Below are 26,415 nucleotides of genomic sequence, written 5' to 3'. Positions count from 1 at the left end.
GGAAAAGAAACCCAAAAGAGAGAGAGAGAGAGAGAGAAATCCCACTAGGTCATCTTTAAGTTCAAAACTAGGTAAATGGCATCTACCTTGAACTTAATAATGGGCAGAGGGCCCAACCTATCACAGGGTATGCAGCGAGGGTTGCTAGACTTCCTGCACACATCAAAATTTGTAAAAATTTAATGATTTGTACTCTGTGTGGTTTCGCTCATAATGAAAATCTGCCCCCCCCCACACAAAATATATAGGGGTGAATCACTGTAATTGCACTTAGGTTTCTGTTTAGTTTACCAACTGAGGAGAAAAGAGAAATTACAGCTGTCTACTACTACTACTGACTAGATCATGTCTAGACTATTTTTAATTAAAATTTTCTTTTGAGATAACTCTAGATTCACAGTTTTAAGAAATAATAGAGATACTATATCTTTTTCTCAGTTTTCCCTTGATGAATCTTATGAAACTGTAACACAATATCATAACCAGGATACTGACAGCGATATGAGGATGTAGAACATTTCCATCACCGCAAGATCTTTAACACTGCCATTTTATAGTCACACTCACTTCCCTCTTATCCTTACCCTCAAGTCCTGGCAATCACTAATCTGTTCTCCATTTTTAAATTTTTGCATTTTGACAATGGGACCCTACAATATGTAATCATTTGAGATTGGCTTTTTAAAATTCAGGATACTTGTCTGGAGATTCATCTAAGTTGTTTTAAATAAGTTGGGGATACCTGCCTCGCTCAGTTGGTACAGCATGCAACTCTTGGATCTCATGGTCATGAATTCAGCTCATGAATTCGAGCAGCACGTTGGATGTAGTTTACCTTTAAAAATAGCAATTTTGTGGATGTAGATATTTAGTTGTTTCAGCACCATTTGTTGAAAAGATTATCCTTTCTCCACTGAATTGTTTTTGCTCCTGTGTCAAATATTAGTTGATTATATGTTTGTGGGTCGATTTCTAGGCTCTCTATTCTGTTCTGCAAATTTGTCTAGTCTTTTGCCAGTACTAAACTGTCTTAATTGTCACATTATAGCAAATTTTAGAGTCACGTAGAGTTAATCCTCCAAATTTTTTCTTTTTCTTCAACACTGTATTGGCTACTCTGGGTTTCTGCCTTTCCATATAAATTTTAGAATCAGTCTGTTGATACCCACAAAATAAACTTGTGGGGATTCTGATCGGGATTGCACTGAAATTATAAATAATGCTAGAAAGAACTGATATCTTAACAATACTGAGTCTTACTATCCATGAACCTGGGATATCTCTAAATTTATTTGGGTCTTCTTTGCTTTCTTTCATCAGAGTATTATAATTATTCTTTTTTTTTTTAAATGTTTTTATTTATTTCTAGGAGAGAGAGAGAGACAGAGTGAGCAGGGGAGGGTCAGAGAGAGAGGGAGTCACAGACCGAAACAGGCTCCAGGCTCTGAGCTGGCTGTCAGCACAGAGCCCGATGCGGGGCTTGAACCCACGAACTGCAAGATCATGACCTAAGCGAAAGTTGGACGCTTAACCGACTAAACCACCCAGGCGCCCTAAAAGTACTGTAATTATTCTTATATAGATCTTTTACATATTTTGTTAGATTTCTACCTAAATATTTCTTATAGGCAACATGTGGTTGGATCTTGTTTTGTTTTTTAAAATCTATTCAACAATCTCTTTTAATTGGTATATTTAGGACATTCCATTTATCTAAGGGATACAAAAATGCTGATTTGATGGGGCACATCCACCCTAATGTTTATAGCAATACTAAACAATAACCAAATTATGGAAATAGCCCAAATGTCCATCGACCTGAATGGATAAAGAAGATGTGGGGCGTGTGTGCATGTGCGTGCACTCTCGTGCGTGCAATGGACTATTACCTAGTGATCAAAAAGAATGAAATCTTGCCATTTGCAAGAACGTGGATGGAACTAGGATGTATTATGCTAAATGAAATAAGTCAGAGAAAGATAAATATCATATGGTTTCACTCATAGTGGAATTTAAGAAACAAAACAGATGAGGGGCACCTGGGTGGCTCAGTCGGTTGAGCGTCTGACTTTGGCTCAGGTCATGATCTCACTGGTTCATGGGTTGAGGCCCTGCGTCGGGCTCTGTGCTGACAGCTAGCTCAGAGCCTGGAGCCTGTTTCAGATTCTGTGTCTCCCTCTCTCTCTGGCCCTCCCCTGCTCACGCTGTCTCTCTCTCTCTTTCTCTCTCAGAAATAAATAAAACATTAAAAAAATTAAAAAAAAAACAAAACAGATGAACATAGGGGAAGGGAAGGAAAACTAAGATTAAAACAGAGGAGGCGGCAAACCGTAAAAGACTCTTAAAGACAAGAGAACAAACTGAGGTTAGCTGGGTGAAGGGATGGGCTAAATGGGTGATGGGCATTAAAGAGGGTACTTGTTGGAATCATGAGCACTGGTTGTTGTATGTAAGTGATGAATCACTAAATTCTATTACTGAATTATTACAGTATGTGTTATTATTACACTATATGTTAACTAACTTGGATTTAAAAAAAGAAAAGAGAACATTCACATTTAGAGTGACTTTTGGTACAGACAGATTAGTATATACTACTTTTCTGCATGTTACCTTGTTCTTTCCTTTTGTGTTCTGGTCTTTTTATTTTGCCTTTTCTGGTTTTAATTGAACATTTTGTATAGTTCTATTTTATTCCCTCTCTTAACATCTCAGTTATACTTATAAAAATTTTAGTGGTTAGGGCATCTGGGTAGCTCAGTCGGTTAAGCGTCTGACTCTTGATTTCAGCTCAGGTCTGATCCTGGTGTTCTTGAGACAGAGCCCTGTGTTGGGCTCTGCACTGACAGCATGGAGCCTGCCTGGGATTCTCTCTTCCTGTCAAAATAAATAAACTTTAAAAAAAATTTAGTGGTTATCCTATCATTTGCAACATACATCTATATACAACTAATCTACTTTCAAATAATACTGTTCTGCTTCATATTTGCCTTTATTTTTACTTACTGTATTTTATTCCTTCCTGATATTTTCCAAGATTCCTCTTTTAATGGCTTCATTTGTTTACAGAACCTTCTTCAATCATTCTTTTAGCAAAGGTCCATTGAGGACAAATTTTCTTAAGGAAGCTTTCCTTCCATCTTGAGAATTATTTTGATTTTTCCTTCTTTCCTCATGGATATTTTCTTTGGATATAGCACTCTCTGTGGATAGTTCTTTCAGTACTTCAAAAATGATGTACCACTACCTTCCTGCTCTTCTGTCATTCAAATTATTTCGTCTTATAGATAAGGTGTCTTTCTCCCTTAATGCTTTCAAGATTTTTGTCTTTAGGGGCACCTGTGTGGCTTTCTCAGTTGGGTGTTCAATTCCTGATTTTGGCTCAGGGCATGATCTCAAGGTTCGTGAGTTTGAGATCCTGTCAGGCTTTGTGGTGGCAGCAAAGAGCCTGCCTGGGATTTTCTTCCTCTCTTCGCCAACCTCTGTCTCTCAAAATAAATAAACTTAAAAAAATGTATCTGTAAGTGTGTGTGTTTGTGTGTGTGTGTGTGTGTGTGTAAAAATACTTTTGTCTTTAGTTTTCAGAGATTTGATTCTGATATATGTTGTTTGGATTTCTTTGGATTTATCCTGTTTAAATTTCTCTTGGCTTTTTTTTTCACCCTCCACCCCTACCCCCAGCTTCTTGAATTGCTTCTGGCAAAGCTTTTGACTTCCTGATGATTATACAGGGCTTGCTCCACCCCTTGCCTTCTTGGCTTAGGCATCCAGGATAACACAGCAATGAGACTATTGAGCCTGCGCCATCTCCAAATTTCTTATTCAAGATTATAAATCCATTTAAGTGATTTAAGTTTGGTTTTCTGTTATCTGAGTCTGAATGTCTCTCTAATTAATACAAAGAATAAATGTGTTTTTTATAATGGCCATTCCTGAATTAGTGTGGAAGATGGATTTAAGAAGGGGCAAAATGAAGGTAGTGAGACTTGTTAGGAAGTTATTAAAGAATTCTAAGCAAGAAAAACAAGGGCTTGAAATAAGATAACTACAGTGGGGATAGTGAGGAAGATACAGATAACAGAAATATTTAAAAGATGTTAGAGATAGGGCAATATGAAGAAATAATTTCAAATGTCTTCAAAGTTTCTAGCTTGAGCAACAGGATAGATGGTTGGGCTGTTCTCTGAGACAAATATGGTGAAGGTCTGATAAGTTCAGGTTTGGACATAATTCAGTTTGAGATACCTATGGGACAATGTGAAAATAATGAAAAGGCATTGACTATGGATCTCGAAGTCAAGAATGAGGTCTGGGTTGAAGGAATCCATATTTGACAGTAACCAACATATAGGGTAGTGCTGTCCAATAGAACTAATAATGTAAGCCATATATATAATTCTAAAGTAAAAGTAAATAAAAATATTTTAATGTTTTATTTAACTCAGTATAACCAAAATAGTTTTCAACATATTATCAATAATTACTAACGTGATATTATTATACATGCTAAGCCTTTAAAATCTGATGTGTATTTTACATGTAAAGCACATCTGTTAATCTGAATGCCTTTTTTCGTCACAAATACTTGATATATATATAAATTTCATAAAATTTAGTTGAAAAGTAGATTCATGTACCAAAATTGTTCCAGTTTTCTAATAACTGAAAAAATAATTTTCCTTTATTATTTACATCCACAATGAAAAAAATCCCACTCATCTGTTTAGAAAGAATTGATTTGTCTTCAGAATAAAAACACATCAATTTGAAGACTATATTTGCCTAAGTAAATTTGATAAATCTTGGGTCAGCTCAGTATTATTAACATTGAATTAAGAATTACTGAATAAGTTTAAAAGCAAATTAATCAATAAATGAAACATTTTTCAAATTTTTCTTACAGTGTTTATAGTAAATTTACATAGCAACGTCAAATACAATTAAAAACTTGTGCATACTGATTCATATTAGAACGTGTAAAATTATTTACATTCATTTTAAAAGTTTCTATTTCAAAATAAATTTTAGTGCTTGTCTAAGAAGAGCACAAAAAGGCTTTTTCTTTTCCTTGGAGCTTCAAATTTTGCTCATTGGGGAAATCTACTTTAGATTCATTGGGGAAAAATGGCCATTTACTCTTTTTTCTTTTAATTTTTTAATGTAAGCTCTTGCCTAACATGGGACTTGAATCCACGACCCCAAGACCAAGAGTCACATGCTCTACCAACTGAGGCAGCCAGGTGCCTCCACCATTTTCTCTTTTTATTTATTTATTTTTTATTTTATTTTTTAAAATAGTTTGTCAAATTGGTTTCCATATAACACCCAGTGCTCGTCCCCACAAGTGCCCTCCTCCATGCCCATCACCCTCCTTCCCCTCCCCCCCACCCCCATCAGTCCTCAGTTTGTTCTCAGTATTCAAGAGTCCATTTGCTCTTTTTAAATATTAAGTATTTAGCAAGCATTTTTGCTAAAGAAAATCTTGAACTAATGTTAACATTCCAGTAAACTTTTTACTTCCACAATTCAACCAACTGGCAGAATACATAAGATCACTAAATTCATTCTTTTAATTCTTTCAGCAATCCTACAAGCTGATGCTGATTTAAAGCGTTTGCACTCATTAATGAATATTTAACTGTACCCATGACACTTGTCATAGAGACCATTTCAGAACACTGACCACAACTATCTTCAAAATGTGTCATACAGGTAGAATGAACCAATAAAGGAAATGTCCCGCTTAAAAATTTCAATAAAATCTGATACTTTACTTAATGTCTGGCTGGAGTGCCATTTACTCTAATAGAAATAATTTTTTTCTCATTTAGTTGAAACTCTTATGACAGATGTAAAAGATTAAAAAACAGCTACACAGGGACACCTGGCTGGCTCAGTCAGTAGAGGAAGCAACTCTTGATCTTGGGGTCATGAGTTCAAGCCCCATGTTGGGCATAGAGCTTACTTAAAAAGAAAAAAAAAAAAAAGCTACACAAGGATGATGTTTTAGCCACAAATTCAGACTATTGCTTCATAAATGTTTAAGTCCTATGAGACAAAATGTACTCTAAGTTTTACCTGAGCTGCATCTATTATGTAACTCATCCCAAAAAAAGGAATTTTTCAGATTTTAAATTAATCTTTGATAGTGTTAGAAACGTTTTGTATCCTATAAGTAAAGTTTGGTTACTTAACTAAGGACTTTGCACTTTCTTAATAAAACGTATCTTAGGATTTAACTCATAATTTTCTAACAATTTCTAGTACTGAAATATTTTACTATCTATCCATCTAAAACCAGTTCTATTTCATGTAAAAATTTAAAATGTTTTATAGCTGGCCAAACTTATAAGTGCTACCCGTTTAAAAATTGTTTAAAAAATCTGTTAAACATTTAATTCTAATTTCAAGTAGCTAAATTTCAATTGGTTTTTGACTTTGAAAGATTTCATTCCCTCATTATACATTTGCTGAAACTGTCTCAATATTACCCACTTTACTGTCTTTGTTAGGTAACAGCCTGTTTTCCTCTGCCCACAGTCAACTGCAATTACCACTCATCATGAAATCTGCAACGTACCTTCTTCCAGTCTGTTTACTGTTCCAGTTGTAGTACTAGCTTCTGCATCTCTACTTCTTTTTCAGTTTGCCTTCTTTTTAAATTTAAAAATGTGTTCATATTCATGTCTAAACTAGAAAAATAATTATAATTATTTCAATTTAATTACCAATTATGATTTATATAAATATCACTGTAATTTCTGTTGTCTATATAAAATATTCAGAGATGCTGTTATGTTACATCAATTCATAGGAAAAAAAGTCATGTGTACTGAATCTGCTGACACCAATTCAATGATGTGTTTTTATGTAATACTAGACATGACACATGAGGTTGACAGGCACACTCCAACAATCACAAGCAAGGAAACAAATGTATTTCTAAAAGAAAAGTTGAGTTTTAAAATACTTTACACTGCTTTTTTATATTTGATTGAAACTGAAACTTCACCTAGCCCTACTGAGCTCATTTCAGGTGCTTAATAGCCACATGTGCTAGAGATTACTGTGTTAGCACAGATATACAAATAAGAGCCAAAAGGCTTGCAGTTTATTTCATTTTCATTCATATAATTTCTAGGGCTTAGAACTTGTCTTGGTTGTTATTCCCTTGAATCTGAACTAAAAATAAGACAGCAATTAGGGCACCTGGGTGGCTCAGTCGGTTGGGCGTCAGACTTCGGCTCAGGTCATGATCTCACGGTTTATGGGTTTGAGCCCCGTGTTGGGCTCTGTGCTGACAGCTAGCTCAGAGCTTGCAGCCTGTTTCGGATTCTGTATCTGCCTCTCTATCTCTGACCCTCCCCTGTTCATGCTGTCTCTCTCTCTCAGAAAGTAAAATAAGATAAAATAAAATAAAAAATAAAATAAAATAAAATAAAATAAAGTAAAATAAAATAAAATACAGCACAAATGGAAATGGTTGGATGTTCTCTACAGGACTCTTTGGAATACATATCATGGCCCAATCTAGCAGACATGGGCTAATCTCTAAATAACTGTATAGCTCCTAAAAACAATCAACTTTAGCTCTGTGGAGAACGCCGTTTAAATGTGTTAATAAAAGTTTAACAATTGACTTTGAAAAATTTTTCAATATAGAAAAGATATATAACACACAATTTACAAATGATGAAAACAAATACAATACCCTTTATTATAAGTTCCAGATAGCCAACTGATTCTCACAGAAGGCTTTTGCTGATTTTTGCCTAACTCTTGTATCTGTAGCCAACCTATGGTTACAATTTGACCAGGTCTTTATAAATGGAGTTGCATCCCAATCTGCTAACTCCTTCCCCAATAGATTTATTGTCATTAAATCTGATATGTGATCTATTGTTAAACTATTTCTCACCCTTGTACAAATTATATTCATTAAACTGAAAGCTCTTTCAGCTTCAGCATTATTGACTGCAATAGTATTAACTATCTTTTTAGCTTTTTGTATAGCTATAGGAATTGAAACATTGTTTGATTTTATATTACTATTTACAAATTCCCGAAAATCATTCAAATCAATTTCGTATTTTAAGATTTCACATAGATGAAATAATTTTTTTTCACCAGCTACCCATGGTGAAGTTATTTCTTCATAAGGCCATGTAGAAGGTTTTAGCAAGTCAAAATAATTAAAAACACTTTCATCATGGTTTCTGTCAGATAAAAGACGTAAGTGCATGTGTTCAATTATATTTTCTAGTAACATACTCCTATGAAGAGCATTAAATTTATTGTTTTTATTAAATGGAATATCTTTAAACTTATCTGACTTAATCAAACTCTCAATTTCGGACTCATGCTTTCCAGTACCAATTTTTAAATTTTCCAAAGCTCTTATGGTGCATTTGATCAATGTTTGTGCTTTGTGAATGTTAGTTGATTTTGACTGTAATGCAGTTGAAAGTAGTGAAAATTCTTCAAGAATGTCAATCATTAAAGCAAGGTCTTGCAAGAAGTTAATGTTAGCTAATCTCTTTGCCAAACCAGAATAAGAATGAGAAAAATGGATATATTAATATAGGATATGCATGCCATACAGCAGTAGCAGCTTGTAAACTACATGCTGCCCATCTTGGTCCCATTACCTGGCCAATTTTAACAATTTCAAGATCTTTAGCTACAGTTTCTAAAAGCTTGTTTTGATTTTTATTAGACAGGTGATACATGGAACAAATTTTATCAAGAAATAGTTTAAAATGATTAACTTGCTTTATTTCAGATATTGAATCATCTAGTGACAACTGCAATCGATAATTTAAACAGTTCCAAATAATGATTTTAGGAAAATATTCTAACAACTTTGTAGCTACTCCAGACTTTCTTCCCAGCATTGTATTAGCACCATCAGAACAAAATGCAATTAAATTTGCTTTCAAATATTCATTAGTAAACCCACAGTCATTTAAAGTACTCAGTAACGTATTGACAATAAACTCTGCTGTGGTTGAGACCAATTCTTTCAAAGCAACAAACAACATAACTGGAGCGGGAGCCAAATAAACTGTGCACTGGAGAGAAATCACTAGAGTGCTTTTCTTTGAAACTGTAGATGCCTCATCAATTATGATGCAGATTTTGGCATTCTCTTCTATAATATTCTTAAATATCTTCATTTTCATTTCTTTTGCAATATGTTCTGCTATTCTTGTTGCACTATATCGTGTATTTAAACAGTTGACCTCTCCATTTTTCTCTTGTAATTCTATTGCCCCCTCAATATCAGACAAAGGTCTATTATGTTTTACTAAACTATAAACAGTATTGAAAACTTTTATGGTAGCATCAATATTTTTATTATTTTGTTTATGCACTAAATCAGAAATTGAGTCATTAACTGATTCTTTTAACAAATCCTGAATTTTACCAGGGGCTTTAGAAACATCGTGTTCCCTAGTTTTTTTCCGCAGAGAAGCTTGTCTAGTAGTTTTATTACTCCCATTAGGGGTTACTAAATATGCAATCCACTCCTTGGACACATGGACATGCTCTTCTGCTTTTGATCCCAAATGCCGAACTGTTGAACAATCCTTACATCCTAATTTACCTTCTTTTATTTCAAGCCATTTGTACTGTTCTGTAAACATAAATGCTTGTTTTTCGTTCCAACAATCTGGAAGCACAAGATTATCTATTCCTTCCTTTGATGAACATGATAGATTTTCTTCAATGATTGGTTGTTCAACATACTTGAAATTTGATTCCTCTGACTTAGACAGTCCACAACAATTTTTTATATTATTTCTTTCTGTGTCTGTTTTCACCTTCTTCACATTTAAAAAATGCAAAAAATCTCCTTGTCGTTTTGGCATTTTAGGGAACAGAATCTGAAAAATAATTTTACATATGTAAGTAAAGTTCATGGTAACACTTTAAGGGTTAATGTAAAATTTTCTATTAATGGAGGCAGCTGGCTCAGTCAGTTAAGCATTGACTCTTGATTTTTTTTTTGCCTTTTTTATATCTTTATCTATTTATTTTTAAATAGATTATTGTCAAGTGGTTTCCATATAACACCAAGTGCTCATCCCAACAAGTGCCCTCCTCCATACCCATCACTCCCCTTCCCTTCCCCCCCACCCCCATCAGCCCTCAGTTTGTTCTCAGCATTCAAGAGTCTTTCGTGGTTTGCCTCCCTCCCTCTCCCTCACTATTTCTCCCCTTCTTCTCCCCCATGGTCCTCTGTTAAGTTCCTCCTAATCCTCCTATACGTTCAAATACATGGTATCTGTCCTTCTCTGCCTGACTTTATTTTGCTCAGCATTAACACCCTCAAGGTTCATCCATGTTGCTACACATGGCCAGATTTCATTCTTTCTCATTGCCATGTAGTATTCCATTGTATAGATGAACCACATCTTCTTGATCCATTCGTCCACTGATGGACACTTAGGCTCTTTCCATGTTTTGGTGATTGTTGAGAGTGCTGCTATGAACATTGGGGTACATGTGCCCCTATACATCAGCACTCCTGGGTCCCTTGCGTAAATTCCTAGCAGTGCTATTGCTGGGTCCTAGGGGAGTTCTATTGTTAATTTTTTGAGGAACCTCCACACTGTTTTGCAGAGGGGTTGCACCAGTTTACATTCACACCAGTAGTATAGGAGGGTGCCTGTTTCTCCACATCCTTGCCAGCATCTAGAGTCCTCTGATTTGCTCATTTTAGCCACTCTGACCGGCATGAGGTGGTATCTCAGTGTGGTTTTGATTTGTATTTCCCTGATGAGGAGGGATGCTGAGCATCGTTTCATGTGTCTGTTGGCCATCTGGATGGCATTTACTCTTGATTTCTACCCAGGTCGTGATCTCATAGCTCATGAGTTTAAGCCCTGCATTGGGCCCTGTGTTGACAGTGCAAAGCATGCTTGGGATTCTGTCTCTCTCTCTGTCTCTCCCCTGCTCACAAGGTCTCTTTCTCTCAAAATAAATAAATTTTTAAAAAATTTAAATAAAATAACCTCAGGGTGCTGGGTGGCTCAGTAAGTTAAGTGGCCAACTCTGGACTTTGGCACAGGTCATGATTTCATGGTCTGTGAGTTCAAGCCCTGTGTTGAACTCTGCACTGAGTATGTAGTTTGCTTGGGATCCTCTCTCCCTCTCCCTCTCTCTCTGCCCCTCCCCGACTTGCTCTGTGTCTGTCTTGTCGGTCTGTCTCTCTCCAAAAATAAATACAAATAATAATAAAAACTGAAGGGGCACCTGGGTGGCTCAGTTAGTTGGTTAGGTGTCAGGCTCTTGGTTTCTGCTCAGGTCATCATCTCATGGTTTTAGGAGTTCAAGCCCCACATTGGGCTCTCCACTGGCAGCACGGAGACTGCTTGGGATTCTCTCTCCCTCTCTCTCTCTGCCCCTTCCCCGCTTGTGCAGTCTCTCTCAAAAAAAATAATAATAATAAACTTAAAAAATACTTTAAAAAAGAAAAAAGAGAAAGAGCTCTAGATTGAAGTAACAGAGGCCTATATCTAAAAACAAAAATAACCTCATTAAAAAATTTCTGTTAATGATTTTATATAATTTTAGAAATAAATTTTAAATTAAAATACTTACCTTGCTTTTCTGTTTGTACCTATAACTTCATGGTTTTCTTAAATTAATTAATTAATTTATTCATTTTTGAGAGTCAGAGAGAGACAACGCAAGCAAGGGAGGGTCAGAAAGAGAGAGATACAGAATGCAAAGACAGGTTCCAGGTTCTGAGCTAGCTGTCAGCACAGAGCCCGACATGGGGCTTGAACCCATGAACCATGAGATCATGACCTGAGCCGAAGTCAGATGCTTAACCGACTGAGCCACCCAGATACCAGCCCCGTGTACCTATAACTTCAATATGACTTGCAATTTGTTGAAAAATTCACTACCAGGTTTTTTCTTAAGTTTACATATTATATATTTTTTAGTAATCTCTACACCCAGCATGGGGCTCCAAGTCACAACCCCGAGATCAAGTTACATGCTCCTCCAACTAAGCTGGCCAGCCATGCCAGTTTTTAGATTTTTATAGCCAGTAATGTCATGAAATCTGACTAAAAAAATGTTTGATTATCATCCAATTCAACAAAGAAGCCGATCATAGGATTTACAACCGAGTGCAGTTCCAATGTGAAAAGTGGTTAACATTTTCATTTAATGAATGAGGTGAAAGGGAAAAAAATGAAGATTTATATCAGAACTCTACTCAGTCACCAATGACATCAACATCTTTGTTGACTCAAAGGAGAGTTTTCAAATAATGCAAGTTTTCCTCAATTGTTCATATAGCATACAGTCTAGCAATTTACATTTTTTGGTTTACTCTACATTAACATTTCATCCATCACTTTCTTAAGTTTGGATAATCAATAAATAATATAAATCAAGCCCCAATTTTGAGTTTGATGAGTTAACCTTGGTGTAAATATTCCAATCATATTGCAGGAGCATATTGTTAGACAGTATTTCTATCACACTGATATAACAGATGTAAATAAATTAAGATATGATGAGTTTTGAGTCTTTACTACCTTAAATGTAATAATTTATTTCCTGGTAGGTTTATATACTTTAATTTTTAATAATGGCTATTTTTCACACATCAGCTCATAAAACTCCTGACAATCTAACAATCCGTTCTTGCAAGCCAGTTCAAGCCACCTCCAATGTACTTTGCACTTAATGACAAAACTGAAAATCCACAAATATGATGTACTTACATCGCTATGATAGGTTCTAGGCTCTTCATCATCACCACAAACCAGATTACTGTATTCAAGAATAGGTTTTGATGGTCCTTCCTAAAAAAAAAAATGGAGCAAATGCACAAGTCATGAAAACCATTCAAACCAAACTTGCATTTACAATCAATACATTTTTGTTGTTGTTGGAATTAGCAAGATTCTTTTAAGGAGGAAGCCTTGCAGGTGAAACAGAATAATCAGAAACAAAAGCAGCACAGGAAAAGACTCAGAGGAGATGAAGAGGTAATGACAAAACCCAAAGAGAAACTAAATCTACATAGAGGAACAAAGCCATGTGTTCCATGATTCCTTTGAAAATGGGAAATAGTACAGGAATAGTATTAAAAAGACAGAGACAGACATCATGGTACTGTATTTTTTAAATGTATGACTATCAATAATCTTTTTGATACCTAAGCTCAAAATTGCATAGTTCTTCAATAGCTCTGCTTTATCTTCCACATCCTACACAAGCAAACATGAAGCCCTGATTTTCTCAATTCTTTCTTTACATACATACTACCTGCAACACACACGAGGCCTGGCTCAAAAACCTAGATTTTATTCTATAGGTAAATTAATCAATAAGAGTGTTGAGATGGGAACATCAGAGCTCTATTTCAAGATTAGAAAAGTATGAAATGGGGGAAGACTAGTAACAAGATAATCCAGACAAATAGTAACTTAGTACTGAAATAGAGTGAAGAAGAACAATGAGGAAGTACACTCTTCTGTATATATACATTACAGTAAAGTAAATAAAAAAGGTAAAGACACCTCCAAATTTTTATCATTCCTTTCTTTTAGGATATTGTGTTTATTTAACTGCACATATATTTATATGTCAGAACACAAAGGAGATGCTATAATGCAGACCGAAGGGTGGAAAGAAATTTATACACAAAGATTAAGGAATCCATACTAAAATACATCGATACTTTTTTTTTAATGTCTATTTTTGAGAGAGTGCAAGCAGGGGAGGGGCTGAGAGGGAGACAGAGGATCCAAAGCAGGCTCTGTGCTGACAGACAGCTGTGGGGCTCAAACTCATCAACTGTGAGAGCATGACCTGAGCGGAAGTCAGATGCTTAACTGACTGAGCCACCCAGGCACCCCAGTAACATACTTCTTGATATAAGATATAAAAAGAACACAAAAAAATGTTTTTTGTATGTGAAGAATCCTCAAGCAGAGAGCTGTACCCAGCAGTATTTCATCTTTACTAGATGGTAATATAATAACAGAGAAATAAACATATCCTGATGGAGCCCAGCATAGAATGAGGTTACAAAGGAAAGTAAATTCTGTTTCTGAATGTATTTTATTATTTTTTTTTATTTAAAAAGTTTTTTTAAAGCTTATTTATTTTAAGAGAGAGAGAATGCGTGCACAAGCAGGGGACAGGCAGAGCAAGAGTAAGAGAGAATCCCAAGCAGGCTCCACACTGTCAGCACAGAAGCTGACTTGGGGCTTGATCTCATAAACTATGAGATCATGACCTGAGCTAAGATCAAGAGTCAGACACTCAACCTACTGAGCCACCCACGTGCCCATCTGAATATATTTTAAGGTAGAATTAAATTAAAAAATAAAGTAGAATTAAATTATCATAGGTTTTTTGTGTGTGTGTATGGAACCATTTAAAGGCAATAGGAATGTTTTTACTCTCTTTTTTTGGACTTTAATGTTACACTTATTCATTTTGAGAGAGAGTGTGTGTAGGCAGAGGACAGGGGCACTGGGGAGAGAGAATCCCAAGCAAGCTCTGTGCCACCAGCACAGAGCCTGAGGTGGGGCTCAAACCACAAACCATGCTATCATGACTGGGTCAAAATCATGAGTTGGACACTCAACCAACTGGGCCAGCCATGTGCCCTTACTCTTTTCTTTCTGAAACTGCAATCCCACTTGGAGGACACATGAGCATACTTCTAAAATACCACCAGGAATGATACTGTGAATATCAAAATAAAGTGAATCAAATGAATTTTTTGGTTTACCAGTGCATATGAAAGTTATGTCCATATTATACTGTAGTCTTTTAAGTGTGCAATAGTGTTATGTCTAAAAAATACATACACATATGTAAATACATACAAATATAAAAATACTTTATTGCTAAAAAATGCTAAACATCGTTTGAGCTTTCAGTGAAATATCTTCATTGATCATAGATGGCAACAAATATTAATGAGAAAGTTTGATATGTTGTGAGAATTACTGAAACATAACAGGGACACAGAGTGAGCAGATGCTACTGGAAAATCGTGCCATCTGACTTGCTTGACACAGGGTTGCCACAAACATTCAGTTTGTAAAAGCCACAGCATTTATAAAGCGCAACAAAACACGGTATGCCTGTATAATTCACTTCTTACAGAGCTTCCAAATATTTGATCCGCTCTGTGCTCGCTTCGGCAGCACATATACTAAATATTTGATCTGCTCTTTGGAAACAAGGCTAAATGATAAGAGGTTCTCTCAAGTTGGATGTACAAAACTCTGGATGCAAAGATACAAAAGATGCTCTGTATTTAAAATTAAATATAAATTAAGAGTTTTAAATCTCAGCTGAACAAAAGCTGATATCAACTCATTAGGAACTTACAATATAACAGTTTAATCCACAGAGTATTACACAAACCTACACCTATTTATTTTTCCAACAGTAACTTTGGAGAGTCCTTCTGCTTCTCAAAATACATGTCATAACACCTATATCACTCCTAGTTCTGGATGCACAAAATATCATGAAGATCATAATGTCCCATTCATGTCTACTTTTATACCACAGTCAGGAGGAACCAAAATTATTTTTCCTGAAGACCCATGAGATTCCCTTTCTAAATACTTTTCAGTACAAAAACAGACACCATGGTCTTCAATTTCCATAGTTACATTATTTACTCCACAACACAAGGAAGGAAGAGCTAGCATACGACCTCTCTTGGTACCTCCCAATTTATAAGGTCCCAAGTGTCAAAAAAGGGGGTACTGTGTGTTCTATTAATGAGGAAGAATGTCACAGAAATAATCTTGTAAAGAATTTCTATATGACCCCACTAAAACAAGAAACATGTTAAACACATTTAAAAATAAGACTTTGTTTGATTTAAAAAACAATTTATGAAAAAAAAAATTGCAGTTTATAAAGTTGCCCTAAATCTATAGCAATTCAAAAACATACATTAAATAGGCACTCATTTAAAAAAAAAATTATATACCTTTCGCCGCAAACCTCAAGTAATCACTGGTTTGAAGAAATTTTCAACTAGCTAAAATATGACTTTAAGCTTTATAGTTTTGGATGAAAATCACCCCCAAATATGTCATAACCCCTCCTTCCCTAAACCAAAGACTTACAAAGTGTGGTTCAGAAATTCATACANCGGCCGCACACGCAACAAAACACAAAGCCCTTCGCGGCTGGGCTGAGGACGCCGCGGCCCAAGGCTCCACCACTCACCTCCGACCCCGGGTCTCCCATTTCTCCGACGGCCTAACTGACAGCACCACCGCTGCAGCGGTCTCCGCCGCCACCGCCGCCGTCGCTGCTGCCCCGACCGCCGTCGCTGCCACGACTTCCCTTCCCGCCCAGCACCGCTTCGCGCCGTCGTGACCCAACCACGAAGCCGCGGGTGGAAAGAGGTGCGAAACGGCTTCAAAAGCAAGAGCGACCGGCTCTGGCAGGGATCCCCGGGAAACTCTTTCGCACGGTCCCGGCCGGCCTTCTCCGCGCCGCGCAGGAAGCTGGGAGTTGTAGTTCTAGTCCTGCCCGAAACCATCCCGCGTGTTTGAAAAATGAAAGGATCCGACGTGAGGCACTTGGCGTTCCTCTAGGCTTCTACTGCGTTAAAGTAGTATTAATAGATGACTTTTCTCTCTCAATCTGTCTCCCTCTTCCCACCTTTCTTCTACTTTTTAATTTTTTTCTTCTCCTCCTTCAATTCAAATATTGTTCTAGATAATTTAGATCAATAGTGTTAAAATGTTCTTTCGTTGTTTGCTCAGAGACTTCCTTACCAATTAGTGGCCAATTTTTTTGTTTTCAGTATTTACATATTAACGATTGTGAACAGATACCGTTTATGAAAACAAATGTTAACTGGGAATATTCTTTTTCAGCTTTTCCTCCTAGCCCTATCAGCCCGAGATCACCTAACACATCTGTAGTCCCACAAAATCCCCTTTATGATTTTAATAGTGGCCTAAAGTGAGTGAGATGATACAGCAGAGGAACTATAAGGCATTTCACAAGACAAAGGAATAGAGTAATTAGGGAATTTCTAGAAAGGGTAGAGGTAGATGAAATTTAAATGAAACAGTATTTTGATAGGTTCAGAGACAATTAGGGCTGTGTGTAAGAGTTCAACGCCATGTCTGGATTACAATATGGACCCAACGTCCTGTTAACTTAAAAACTACAAAATTCTCATACATACTAATTGTTGGCCCAGAACCCTCTTATCTGTAGCCTTGCACTTGGTTTGGTATATGGCTGGTTCTCTGTGTCAATGTGACCAGCCAAGGGAGGGATATTGCATTCTTGCTGATAGATTTTCAAACAACAAAGTTGTTACTCTATGAGTTTGGGAACGAATTTTCTCATTGTGTAAATAAGATAGCAGTAGTCACCAAGGTCACTTTGATTCTACAAGTGCAGTATTTCTTTGGGAGAAACACTGTTAATTTTTCAGCTGACTTTATCTATGTCTGTTATTTGAGCCCAGCAGATGTTTACTTTCTCACTTGGAGGCCTGTCTTTGCTGGTCTAAATGAGAACATGGTGTTTGATTACTTATGTCCTAGCTAGTATTTGATGAATCTGTTTGCATTTCCACAAAGTGCACTAAAACTGCAGGTGCGTTTGTACCAGCTAATTTGGGACTTGCAGATGAATGTTGAGAAAAAGAAACATCTGCCAAGATGATGGACCCAAAAGCTGCATGTAAATTAACCATTTTTAAGTCTCTTAAAAGCCTAGGAGAGATTTGCATTTAAACAATTTTTTTAACGTGCTGGTGGAATTTCAGTGGAGCATGTACTTTGAACGGTTGCAGGTGGGAGTCATTCAGTCACATTCTTGGAAAACAAGCAATAAGAATGTGGCTGGAGCCCAAATATGGTTATCCCCTTCAATTCAGTAATTGTTGCACAGATAGTCTTTTCCATTTTAGATATTCTAATAGGTGTGTAGTGATATCACATTGTGATTTTAGTTTGCATTAACCTAATTAATAATGTTGAAAATCTTTTTATGCATTCATTTATCATCCATATACCTTCATTGGCCTTGACTGTTAAGGTCTTCTGCCTATTAAATAAATAATTTTCTTTTTATTGAATTTTTTAAATGTTTATTTATTTTTGAGAGACAGAGAAAGACAGAGCATGAGCGGGAGAGGGGAAGAGGCAGAGGAGACACAGAATCGGAAGCAAGCTCCAGGCTCTGAGCTGTCAGCACAGAGCCCGATGCGGGGCTTGAACCCATGAACCAAACCGTGAGATCATAACCTGAGCCAAAGTCAGAGGCTTAACTGACTGAGCCACCCAGTTGCCCCTCTTATTATTGAATTTTAGGAGTTTATTTATTCTGGATTCAAGTCCTTAACACATATGTGATTTCCAAATATATTCTCAGAGCCTGTGGTTGATTTTCCATGTCTTAAAATTGTCTTTCAAAGAGAAGTTTTACTTTTGATTAAGTCTAATTTATCAATTTTTTTTCTCGATCATGCTTTTGGTGGTATATCTAAGAAACCTTTGCCTAAGCAAAGTTACAATTACTTTAATCTTTGTTTTCTAATAGAAATTTTACCCTTCACACATTTTCAGTTGTTATTCTACTATAAAAAAGGGTCTTCCCTTCTCCCTTACTTTTTGATTTATCTATCCATTATCATGATTCATAGATTTATACTTTATTCAATGGATTATAATTTTTTATTGTTCATTGCTATTACAGAAATAAAACAATTTTTCCATAGCTTTATTGAGGTACGGTAAGCAGATAAAACTGTGTATATTTGGGTGTACATGAAGTTATTATACACTGTGAAATGATTGCCACAATTAAGCTAATTAATATATCCATCACAAATATATAGTTACCATTTTTGTGTCTGTAGTGGGAACACTTAAGATCTACTATCTCAGGGCACGTGGCTGTCTCCTTTGGTACAGCGTGTGACTCTTGATCTTGGGGTCACAAGTCCAAGCCCCACATTGGGCATGGAGCTTACTTAAAAAAAAAAGATCTACTCTCAATAAATTTCAAGTATATAATGCATTATTATTATAGTCACCGTGCTATACATTAGATCTCCAGAACTTGTTCATAACTAAAAATTTGTACTCTTGGACCAACATCTCCCCATTTCCCCTATCCCCACAGTCCCTGGTAATCACCATTCTCCTCTCTGATTCCTTGAGTTCAACTTTTTTACATTTCACGCATAAACTCGTATAGTATCTGTCTTTCTGTGTCTGGCTTATTTTGCTTAGCAAAACGTCCTTCAGGTATATCCATGCTGTTGTAAATGGCAGGATTTCCTTCTTTTTTTAATTTTAATTTTTATATCTATTTATTCTTCCTTAATTTTGAACTGTTTCTCAACCATTCCATATCTTTCATGACATTGATATTTTTGAAGAATATAAGCCAGTTATTTTATAGAATGTTCCTCAGTTTGTCAGTGTTTCCTCATGATCACATTCAGGTTATGTCACTGGCCAGAATACTGCTTAAGTGATCTTGTGTTGCTTTTAGCAAATCTCAATCAGAGACACCTGATATCCATTGGCGCCTTTTTGATGATGAAGATTATTGATGATAATCATCTGGTGAAAGTATTGTCTGCTTTCTTCTGTTTTTTCTACTACATAGTTAGATTTTTCTCCTTGGAGTGTATAATCGATCTGTGGGATAATTCATTAAGAATATGCAAATACACTGTTTTCATGAAACCTAACACTTCAATATTTAGTACTGTCTGAGGTTTCTTGCCTAATCAATCTTGACTATGATAGCTGTAGATAGTAATTTACCAATTCTATCACCCTTTCCATATTTTTAATTGGCATTCTGCTATAATAAAGGGTCGTCCCTTCTCCCTTGCTTTTTGATTTATCTATCTATTATCATTATGGATTCATGGATTTCTATTTTATTTAATGAGTTATAATCCACTACTGTCCTACTTTATTTTGATACTAGTTTGTACCAGACTTGGCCAGTGGTAGTCCCTTTTGCAGCCTCCTGTGGCCATCATTCTTTGAGCAACCCCTTACTTTCTGGCATAACATACAATGTTCCAAGCATATTTGGTACCTTCTCTGCCCCTGCCCTGGAATCAGCCATTTCTGTAAAGAAAAGGTATTTAGAAACCAAGATCTGGATGTTAGGTGTACTCCTTGTCACTAGAAAATTTATAAAGGATTCTGACATTTGTTGTAACTTGGATCAAGGGGTGATCTGCCACACAATCTATTGTTTACACAGTTAAATTAAAAATTCACATTTTGATCCATTTCTAAAGAAAATGGACATGGTGTGGAGACATCTATATATCCATTTCAGAATACTGCCTAAAAATTCTTACTGGGTGATACTTTATATCCTCATTGGATTCTCCTTACCTTTGTTTACAGGACTGGATCAATTTCTAGTCAATTCTAGAAATAGGACAGATTTGAGATATAGCCTTAAGAAGATTAATCTAATTACTCTAGCATTTTAAAAAATATTTTTAAAAAGTGTTTATTTAAATAATCTCTACACTCAACAAGGGACTTGAACTCACAACCCTGAAATCAAGAGTTTCATGTTCTTCTGACTGAACCAGCCATGTGCACCCCTAATTACTCCAACATTTTTAAGTATTCTTCAATTCTATGGTTTTTCAGAACACTTAGGTCATTTTCTGGCCTTCTCCAATTCATTTTTTGTAACCAAGCCTTTTTTCCTTAGGGGCATATTAATAAAAGCACTAATTAGTTTAAATCAGGAAGACTGAGATTTTGAGTACATAGGAGTATTCAAAATTTTTTCTTAAATGTGTCTAATTTTTCCTGAAGTTTCAGAAATTCTTTAAATATGGCTTTCACATCTGCCTTTGTCTTGGCTCAAAATCTACTCTTCATAATTTTAAGTGAGAATTTCAACTTTATAATTATGAGTACAAGTTCAGGTGGGAAAGGAGGTGACCGTTGTGTGTTTAAATGGTAAGTGGAACATAAAAAGAAAGAGGATTGTGTATGTCCATGGAATTGTTTATGGATGCCTGGCTGGCTCAGTCAGTAGAGCATGTTACTCTTAATCTGTGGGTTGTGAATTTGAGCCCCACACTGGATGTAGAGATCACTTAAAAATGATAAAATCTTTAATAAAAAAGAATTGCTTGATTATTATATGGTACATCTGAAACTAATATAACACTGTATGTCAATTATACTCGAATTAAAAAAAAAAAAAGAGGAAGGGAGGTTGTATAATGGAATAGGGAAAGGACACAAGACAAACAGGGAATTCCCAAGAGTGAAACAATACTAAATTTTTCACATTTGTACATTAGCTTTAGCCATAGCATCTTTTAGGAAATAATTCTATTGTCAAGACTAAGCTCTGATTCTTTCTGATGGCAATCAAAGAAGGTTGACCTTCTTGGTTAAGTATTTTGTCACCTTATTGTCCTAAGTCCCTCAGAAAAGGACAATCTTAGTCATAAAGATTCCCCCAAGATGCTACTGTAGTTTTTGATTACTCTTGGTGAAATTGTGCCATTTGAAAAGATGGTATGGTGAGTAAGGACTTTAGTGCTGTAATGGAGAGGCAGAGAACCCCATGAGGATTGACCTGGATAAAGCATTGCTTATGGTCTCTGGGTCTCCATATCCTTAACTAATGGCTTGCTATCATCACCACTATGCATGAAGACCTATGGTCCCAGTTCAGGCATTTGAAAATAATCAAGGCAGTTCTCATAAGCACAAAAATAAGACTAAGAAGTATCCTTACAAGGTTTTGAAAGATGACCTAAATTATGTTTGTCCAAAGGATTCCATTATAATGAGGTTTTTAAATTCTTTATTCTCCACAACTAATTTGAATGGTGGGCTCACCAAATATATGTCTGTTTTCTCTCTATAGACTTCTTAGAGACAAACAAACCAAGACAAAAGCAAAAATTAAACAGGAGTAAAAAATACAGGCCTTTTAAAACAAATGCACAAAGGATAGTACCTATAATCAGAACCCAAAGTTTTATTCTTAGTCCTGGGAATAAAAAATAAACTTAGTGCCAAAGACCTTAACAAAGGTCAGAGCTCAGATTCATGAAACTTACCTGATGATGAAACTTACCTCATCATTATGGGTCAAGTGACTTTGAATGGGTACAGACCCAAAGATTCTCAAATTTGCACTCTCTTACCATACCAAGGAGTGTGGAAACGGGGATCTCAACAGAATCTAGGTAGCACTTTCAAATTGTTAAAACTCAACAAGAAGAACATCAGTGACCTGCCTATGTCATAATAAACCAAGTACATTTGGCTTGCTGCAGCAAAAGAGAGTGCCCCATAGGCAAGTTTAGGAACATCTTAATCTAGGAAAGTCAGGGAGGACTTTTAAAATGAGTATTGGGAGGCACCTGGGTGGCTCAGTCGGTAAAGCAACTGACTCTTGATTTCGGCTCAAGTTGTGATCTCATGGTTTGTAACATTGAGCTCTGCATTGGGCTCCATGCTGACAGTGCAGAGACTTCTTGGGATTCCCTCTCTGTCTCTGTCTCTTTCTCTCTCTCTCACTCCTGCTCGGGCACACACACACACACACACACACACACACACACACACACACACAATCTCTCTCTCCCAAAACAAATAAATAAATTTTAAAAAGTGAGTATCAGGTGCTTATAGAGCATAATAAATGTCTTTTCTTCTAGGCTAAGTAAAATAAAATAAAATAAACATGTATATTAATACTTGGATCAAGTGCTTGTAGTGGGTGTTTTGTGAAGTAGGGAGCTGGTTAGAATAGGAAGTTTGGAAAAAGAAGTTGTTTGCTGCTTGGTTCATGGTTCAAAGCCAGATTTTTTTTTTTTTTAACTGTGGTGAAATAAATCCTGAGGTTTCACTTCAGATCTGGATCTGTTATAGTTGTATATAAGATGTTACAAGGGGCTCATAAACTCATTTCTCATTCTCTTAATTTATCTGTACCCTCACTTTGGGTTTTCCTGCATAGGAATACCACACTTATCTAGAGGTAATGCATCTGGTAACCTTATGTCTCTGAAACACAACAATACCTGGACCCCTAATTTCTTCTGGATTAACTTCCACATCTGTAAAATGAGAATATAGACTCCATGATCCCTTCCAGCTTTTAATGACTTGAGATTTTAAGTAAGTTAACAAACAAAACTATGAAAGACTGTTTACAAGAGAAGTAATACAGATGCCCCCTTATACGTATGTGAACAGAGAGATGCAAATTGAATTATAAGAAGGTAGATAGCATTCATCCTCTAACAGGTTGTCAGAGACCAACTGAGAGATCAAATGAAAATGTCTATTACCACTTCCATTACTTCACGTTGTTTAGGGAAGTCTAAGCAATGCAGTGAAATAAGGAAGAGAAAATAACAAAAAACAATAAAAAGAGGAGCAAAATATCATTATTTAAAGATTTTTGGAAAACCAAAAGAAAAGAAAGGGTGAGGGAGGTATATGCTTAAAAGTAGAGTAAAATTGATGCTTAAAAAAGACATCAACTTTTCTATATAGCAATGATTAATTATACAGCAACAATAAAAATAAAATATGTAGGCCTTAAAATCTGTGTAGGATCACCCACAGCTAATATTATCCTCAATGGGGGAAAAATGAAAGCCATTCCTCTAAGATCAGGAACACAACAGTACTGTCCACTCTGACCATTGTTGTTCCAACGTAGTCCTGAAAGTCCTAGCCTCAGCAATCAGAAAACATTTGAAATAAAAGGCCATTTGAATCAGCAAAGAAGAAGTCCAGCTTTCACTCTTTGCAGGTGACATGATATGTGGGAAATCTGAAAGACTCCACCAAAAAATTGCTGGAACTGATACATGAATTCAGCAAAGTCGCAGAATATAGAATCAATGTACAGAAATCTGTGGCATTTTTATACACCAATAATGAAGTAGCAGAAAGAGAAATCACGGAATCAATATCATTTACAATTGTACCAAAACCCGCAAGATACCTAGGAATAAACCTAACCAAAGAGGTAAAATATCTGTATGCTGAAAACTATAGAAAACTTATGAAGGAAATTGAAGAAGACAAAGAAATGGAAAAACATTCCATGTTCATGGGTTGGAAGAACAAATATTGTTAAAATGTCTATATTACCCAAAGCAATCTACACATTCAGTGCAATCCCTACCAAAATAACACCAGCATTTTTCACAGAGCTAAAACAAACAATTCTAAAATTTGTATGGAAACAGAAAAGACCCCAAATAGCCAAAGTAATGTTGAAAAAGAAGACCAAAGCTGTATTACAAAGCTATAATCATCAAGACAGTATGGTACTGGCACAAAAACAGACACACAGATCAATGGAAAAAGATAGAGAACCCAGAAATGAACCCAAAGCTATATGGTAAAATGAACAACATAGGAAACAACAGATGTTGGTGAGGATGCAGAGATNAATATTGTTAAAATGTCTATATTACCCAAAGCAATCTACACATTCAGTGCAATCCCTACCAAAATAACACCAGCATTTTTCACAGAGCTAAAACAAACAATTCTAAAATTTGTATGGAAACAGAAAAGACCCCAAATAGCCAAAGTAATGTTGAAAAAGAAGACCAAAGCTGTATTACAAAGCTATAATCATCAAGACAGTATGGTACTGGCACAAAAACAGACACACAGATCAATGGAAAAAGATAGAGAACCCAGAAATGAACCCAAAGCTATATGGTAAAATGAACAACATAGGAAACAACAGATGTTGGTGAGGATGCAGAGATAGGGGACCCCTCTTACACTGTTGGTGGGAATGCAAGCTGGTGCAGCCACTCTGAAAAACAGTATGGGGTTTTCTCAAAAAGTTAAAAGTAGAACTATTCTACAACCTAGCAATTGCACTACTAGGCATTTATCCAAAGGATACAAAAATACTGATACGAAGGGGCACCATGCACCCCACTGTTTATAGCAGCACTATCAACAATAGCTAAATTATGGGAAAAGCCCAAATGTCTGTGAACTGATGAATGGGTAAAGAAGATGTGGTACATATATATGTATATATACAATGGAATATACTCAGCGACCAAAAAGAATGAAATCTTGCCATTTGCAACAACATGGATGGAACTAGTGTTTATTATGCCAAGTGAAATAAGTCAGTCAGAGAAAGACAACTACCATATGATTAATCATATATGGAATTTAAGAAACAAAACAGATGAACATGGAGGAAGGAACGGAAAAGTAAGATAAAAACAGAGAGAGCGGCACACTGTAAGAGACTCTTAAATACAGAGAACAAACGGAGAGTTGCTGAAGGGGATGTGAGTGGGGGATGGGCTAAATGGGTGATGGGCATTAAGGTGGGCATTTGTTGTGATGAGCACTGAGTGTTATATGTAAGTGATGAATCACTAAATTCTACTCCTGAAACCATTACTACACTATATGTTAACTATCTTTAATTTAAATAAAATCTTAGAAAAACATTTTAAAAATGTGTAGGATCTATAAGGAAAAGATAAATGTAACTATATAAATATCACCCCAATAAAAATTTCAGCCTTTGTTTTTTGAGAATGGAAAGTTGACGAAGATAGTTCAAATTCTTTTTTTTTTTTATGTTTATTTTTGAGAGACAGAGACAGAGCAGGAGAGCAGCAAGAGGGGCAGAGAGAGAGAGGGAGACACAGAATCCAAAGTAGGCTCCAGACTAGAGCCCGATGCAGGGCTCGAACTCAGGAGATCATTACCTGAGCCAAAGTCGGAGGTTTAACCAACTGAGCCACCCAGGTGACCCTGACAGAAGTATTTTAAAAATTGTCTAGAGGGGCGCCTGGGTGGCTCGGTTGATTGTCCGATTTCAACTCAGGTCATGATCTCATGGTTCGTGAGTTAGAGCCCTGCATCGGGCTCTGTGCTGACAGCTAGCTCAGAGGCTGGAGCCTGTTTCAGATTCTGTGTCTCCCTCTCTGTCCCTTCCCTGCTCATGTTCTGTCTCTCTCTCAAAAATAAACATTAAAAAAATTAAAATAAAAAAAGAATATTTAAAAAACAAATTCCAAAGGACAGCAATGTAAGGAAGAGTTTGGGTGGAACAAGGGAGAAGTATGTATTATCTCCACCATCATTAATGGAATTATTATAGCCAGGACTATCTGGGACACTGAGAGTTTGTGTAACAGTATTTAATACAAATAATATAGATATTATATCATATATACTTAAACTTTAGATTTTATGTATAAATATATACTTTAGAAATATGTACATTTATATTTATATTTTATAATTTTATAATAGATTGATATAACATGTTATATATTAATATATTATATATTTATAAGCATAAATATATATGTCCCATATATATTTCCCAGATTTAAAGGTT

At 35.9% G+C, this 26,415-nt stretch overlaps 1 protein-coding gene across 1 annotated transcript; it reads right to left on the bottom strand.

The window, feature by feature from the left end:
* Nucleotides 1-7,717: 7,717 nt before the first annotated feature.
* On the bottom strand, nucleotides 7,718-11,422 carry KIAA1586 (KIAA1586 ortholog). The gene is given in 3 exon segments (XM_077769081.1): nucleotides 7,718-8,575; nucleotides 8,577-9,887; nucleotides 11,260-11,422. Coding segments are annotated over 2 exon segments (2,154 nt in total). The 5' UTR covers nucleotides 9,873-9,887; nucleotides 11,260-11,422.
* Nucleotides 11,423-26,415: the final 14,993 nt, after the last annotated feature.

This window comes from Crocuta crocuta, unplaced genomic scaffold (genome assembly GCF_008692635.1).
Source record: "Crocuta crocuta isolate KB4526 unplaced genomic scaffold, BGI_CrCroc_1.0 scaffold205, whole genome shotgun sequence".
Classification (NCBI taxonomy): Eukaryota; Metazoa; Chordata; class Mammalia; order Carnivora; family Hyaenidae; genus Crocuta; species Crocuta crocuta.
The sequence above is the reverse complement of the archived record's forward strand: the minus strand, read 5'-3'. Positions and strand labels throughout refer to the sequence as shown.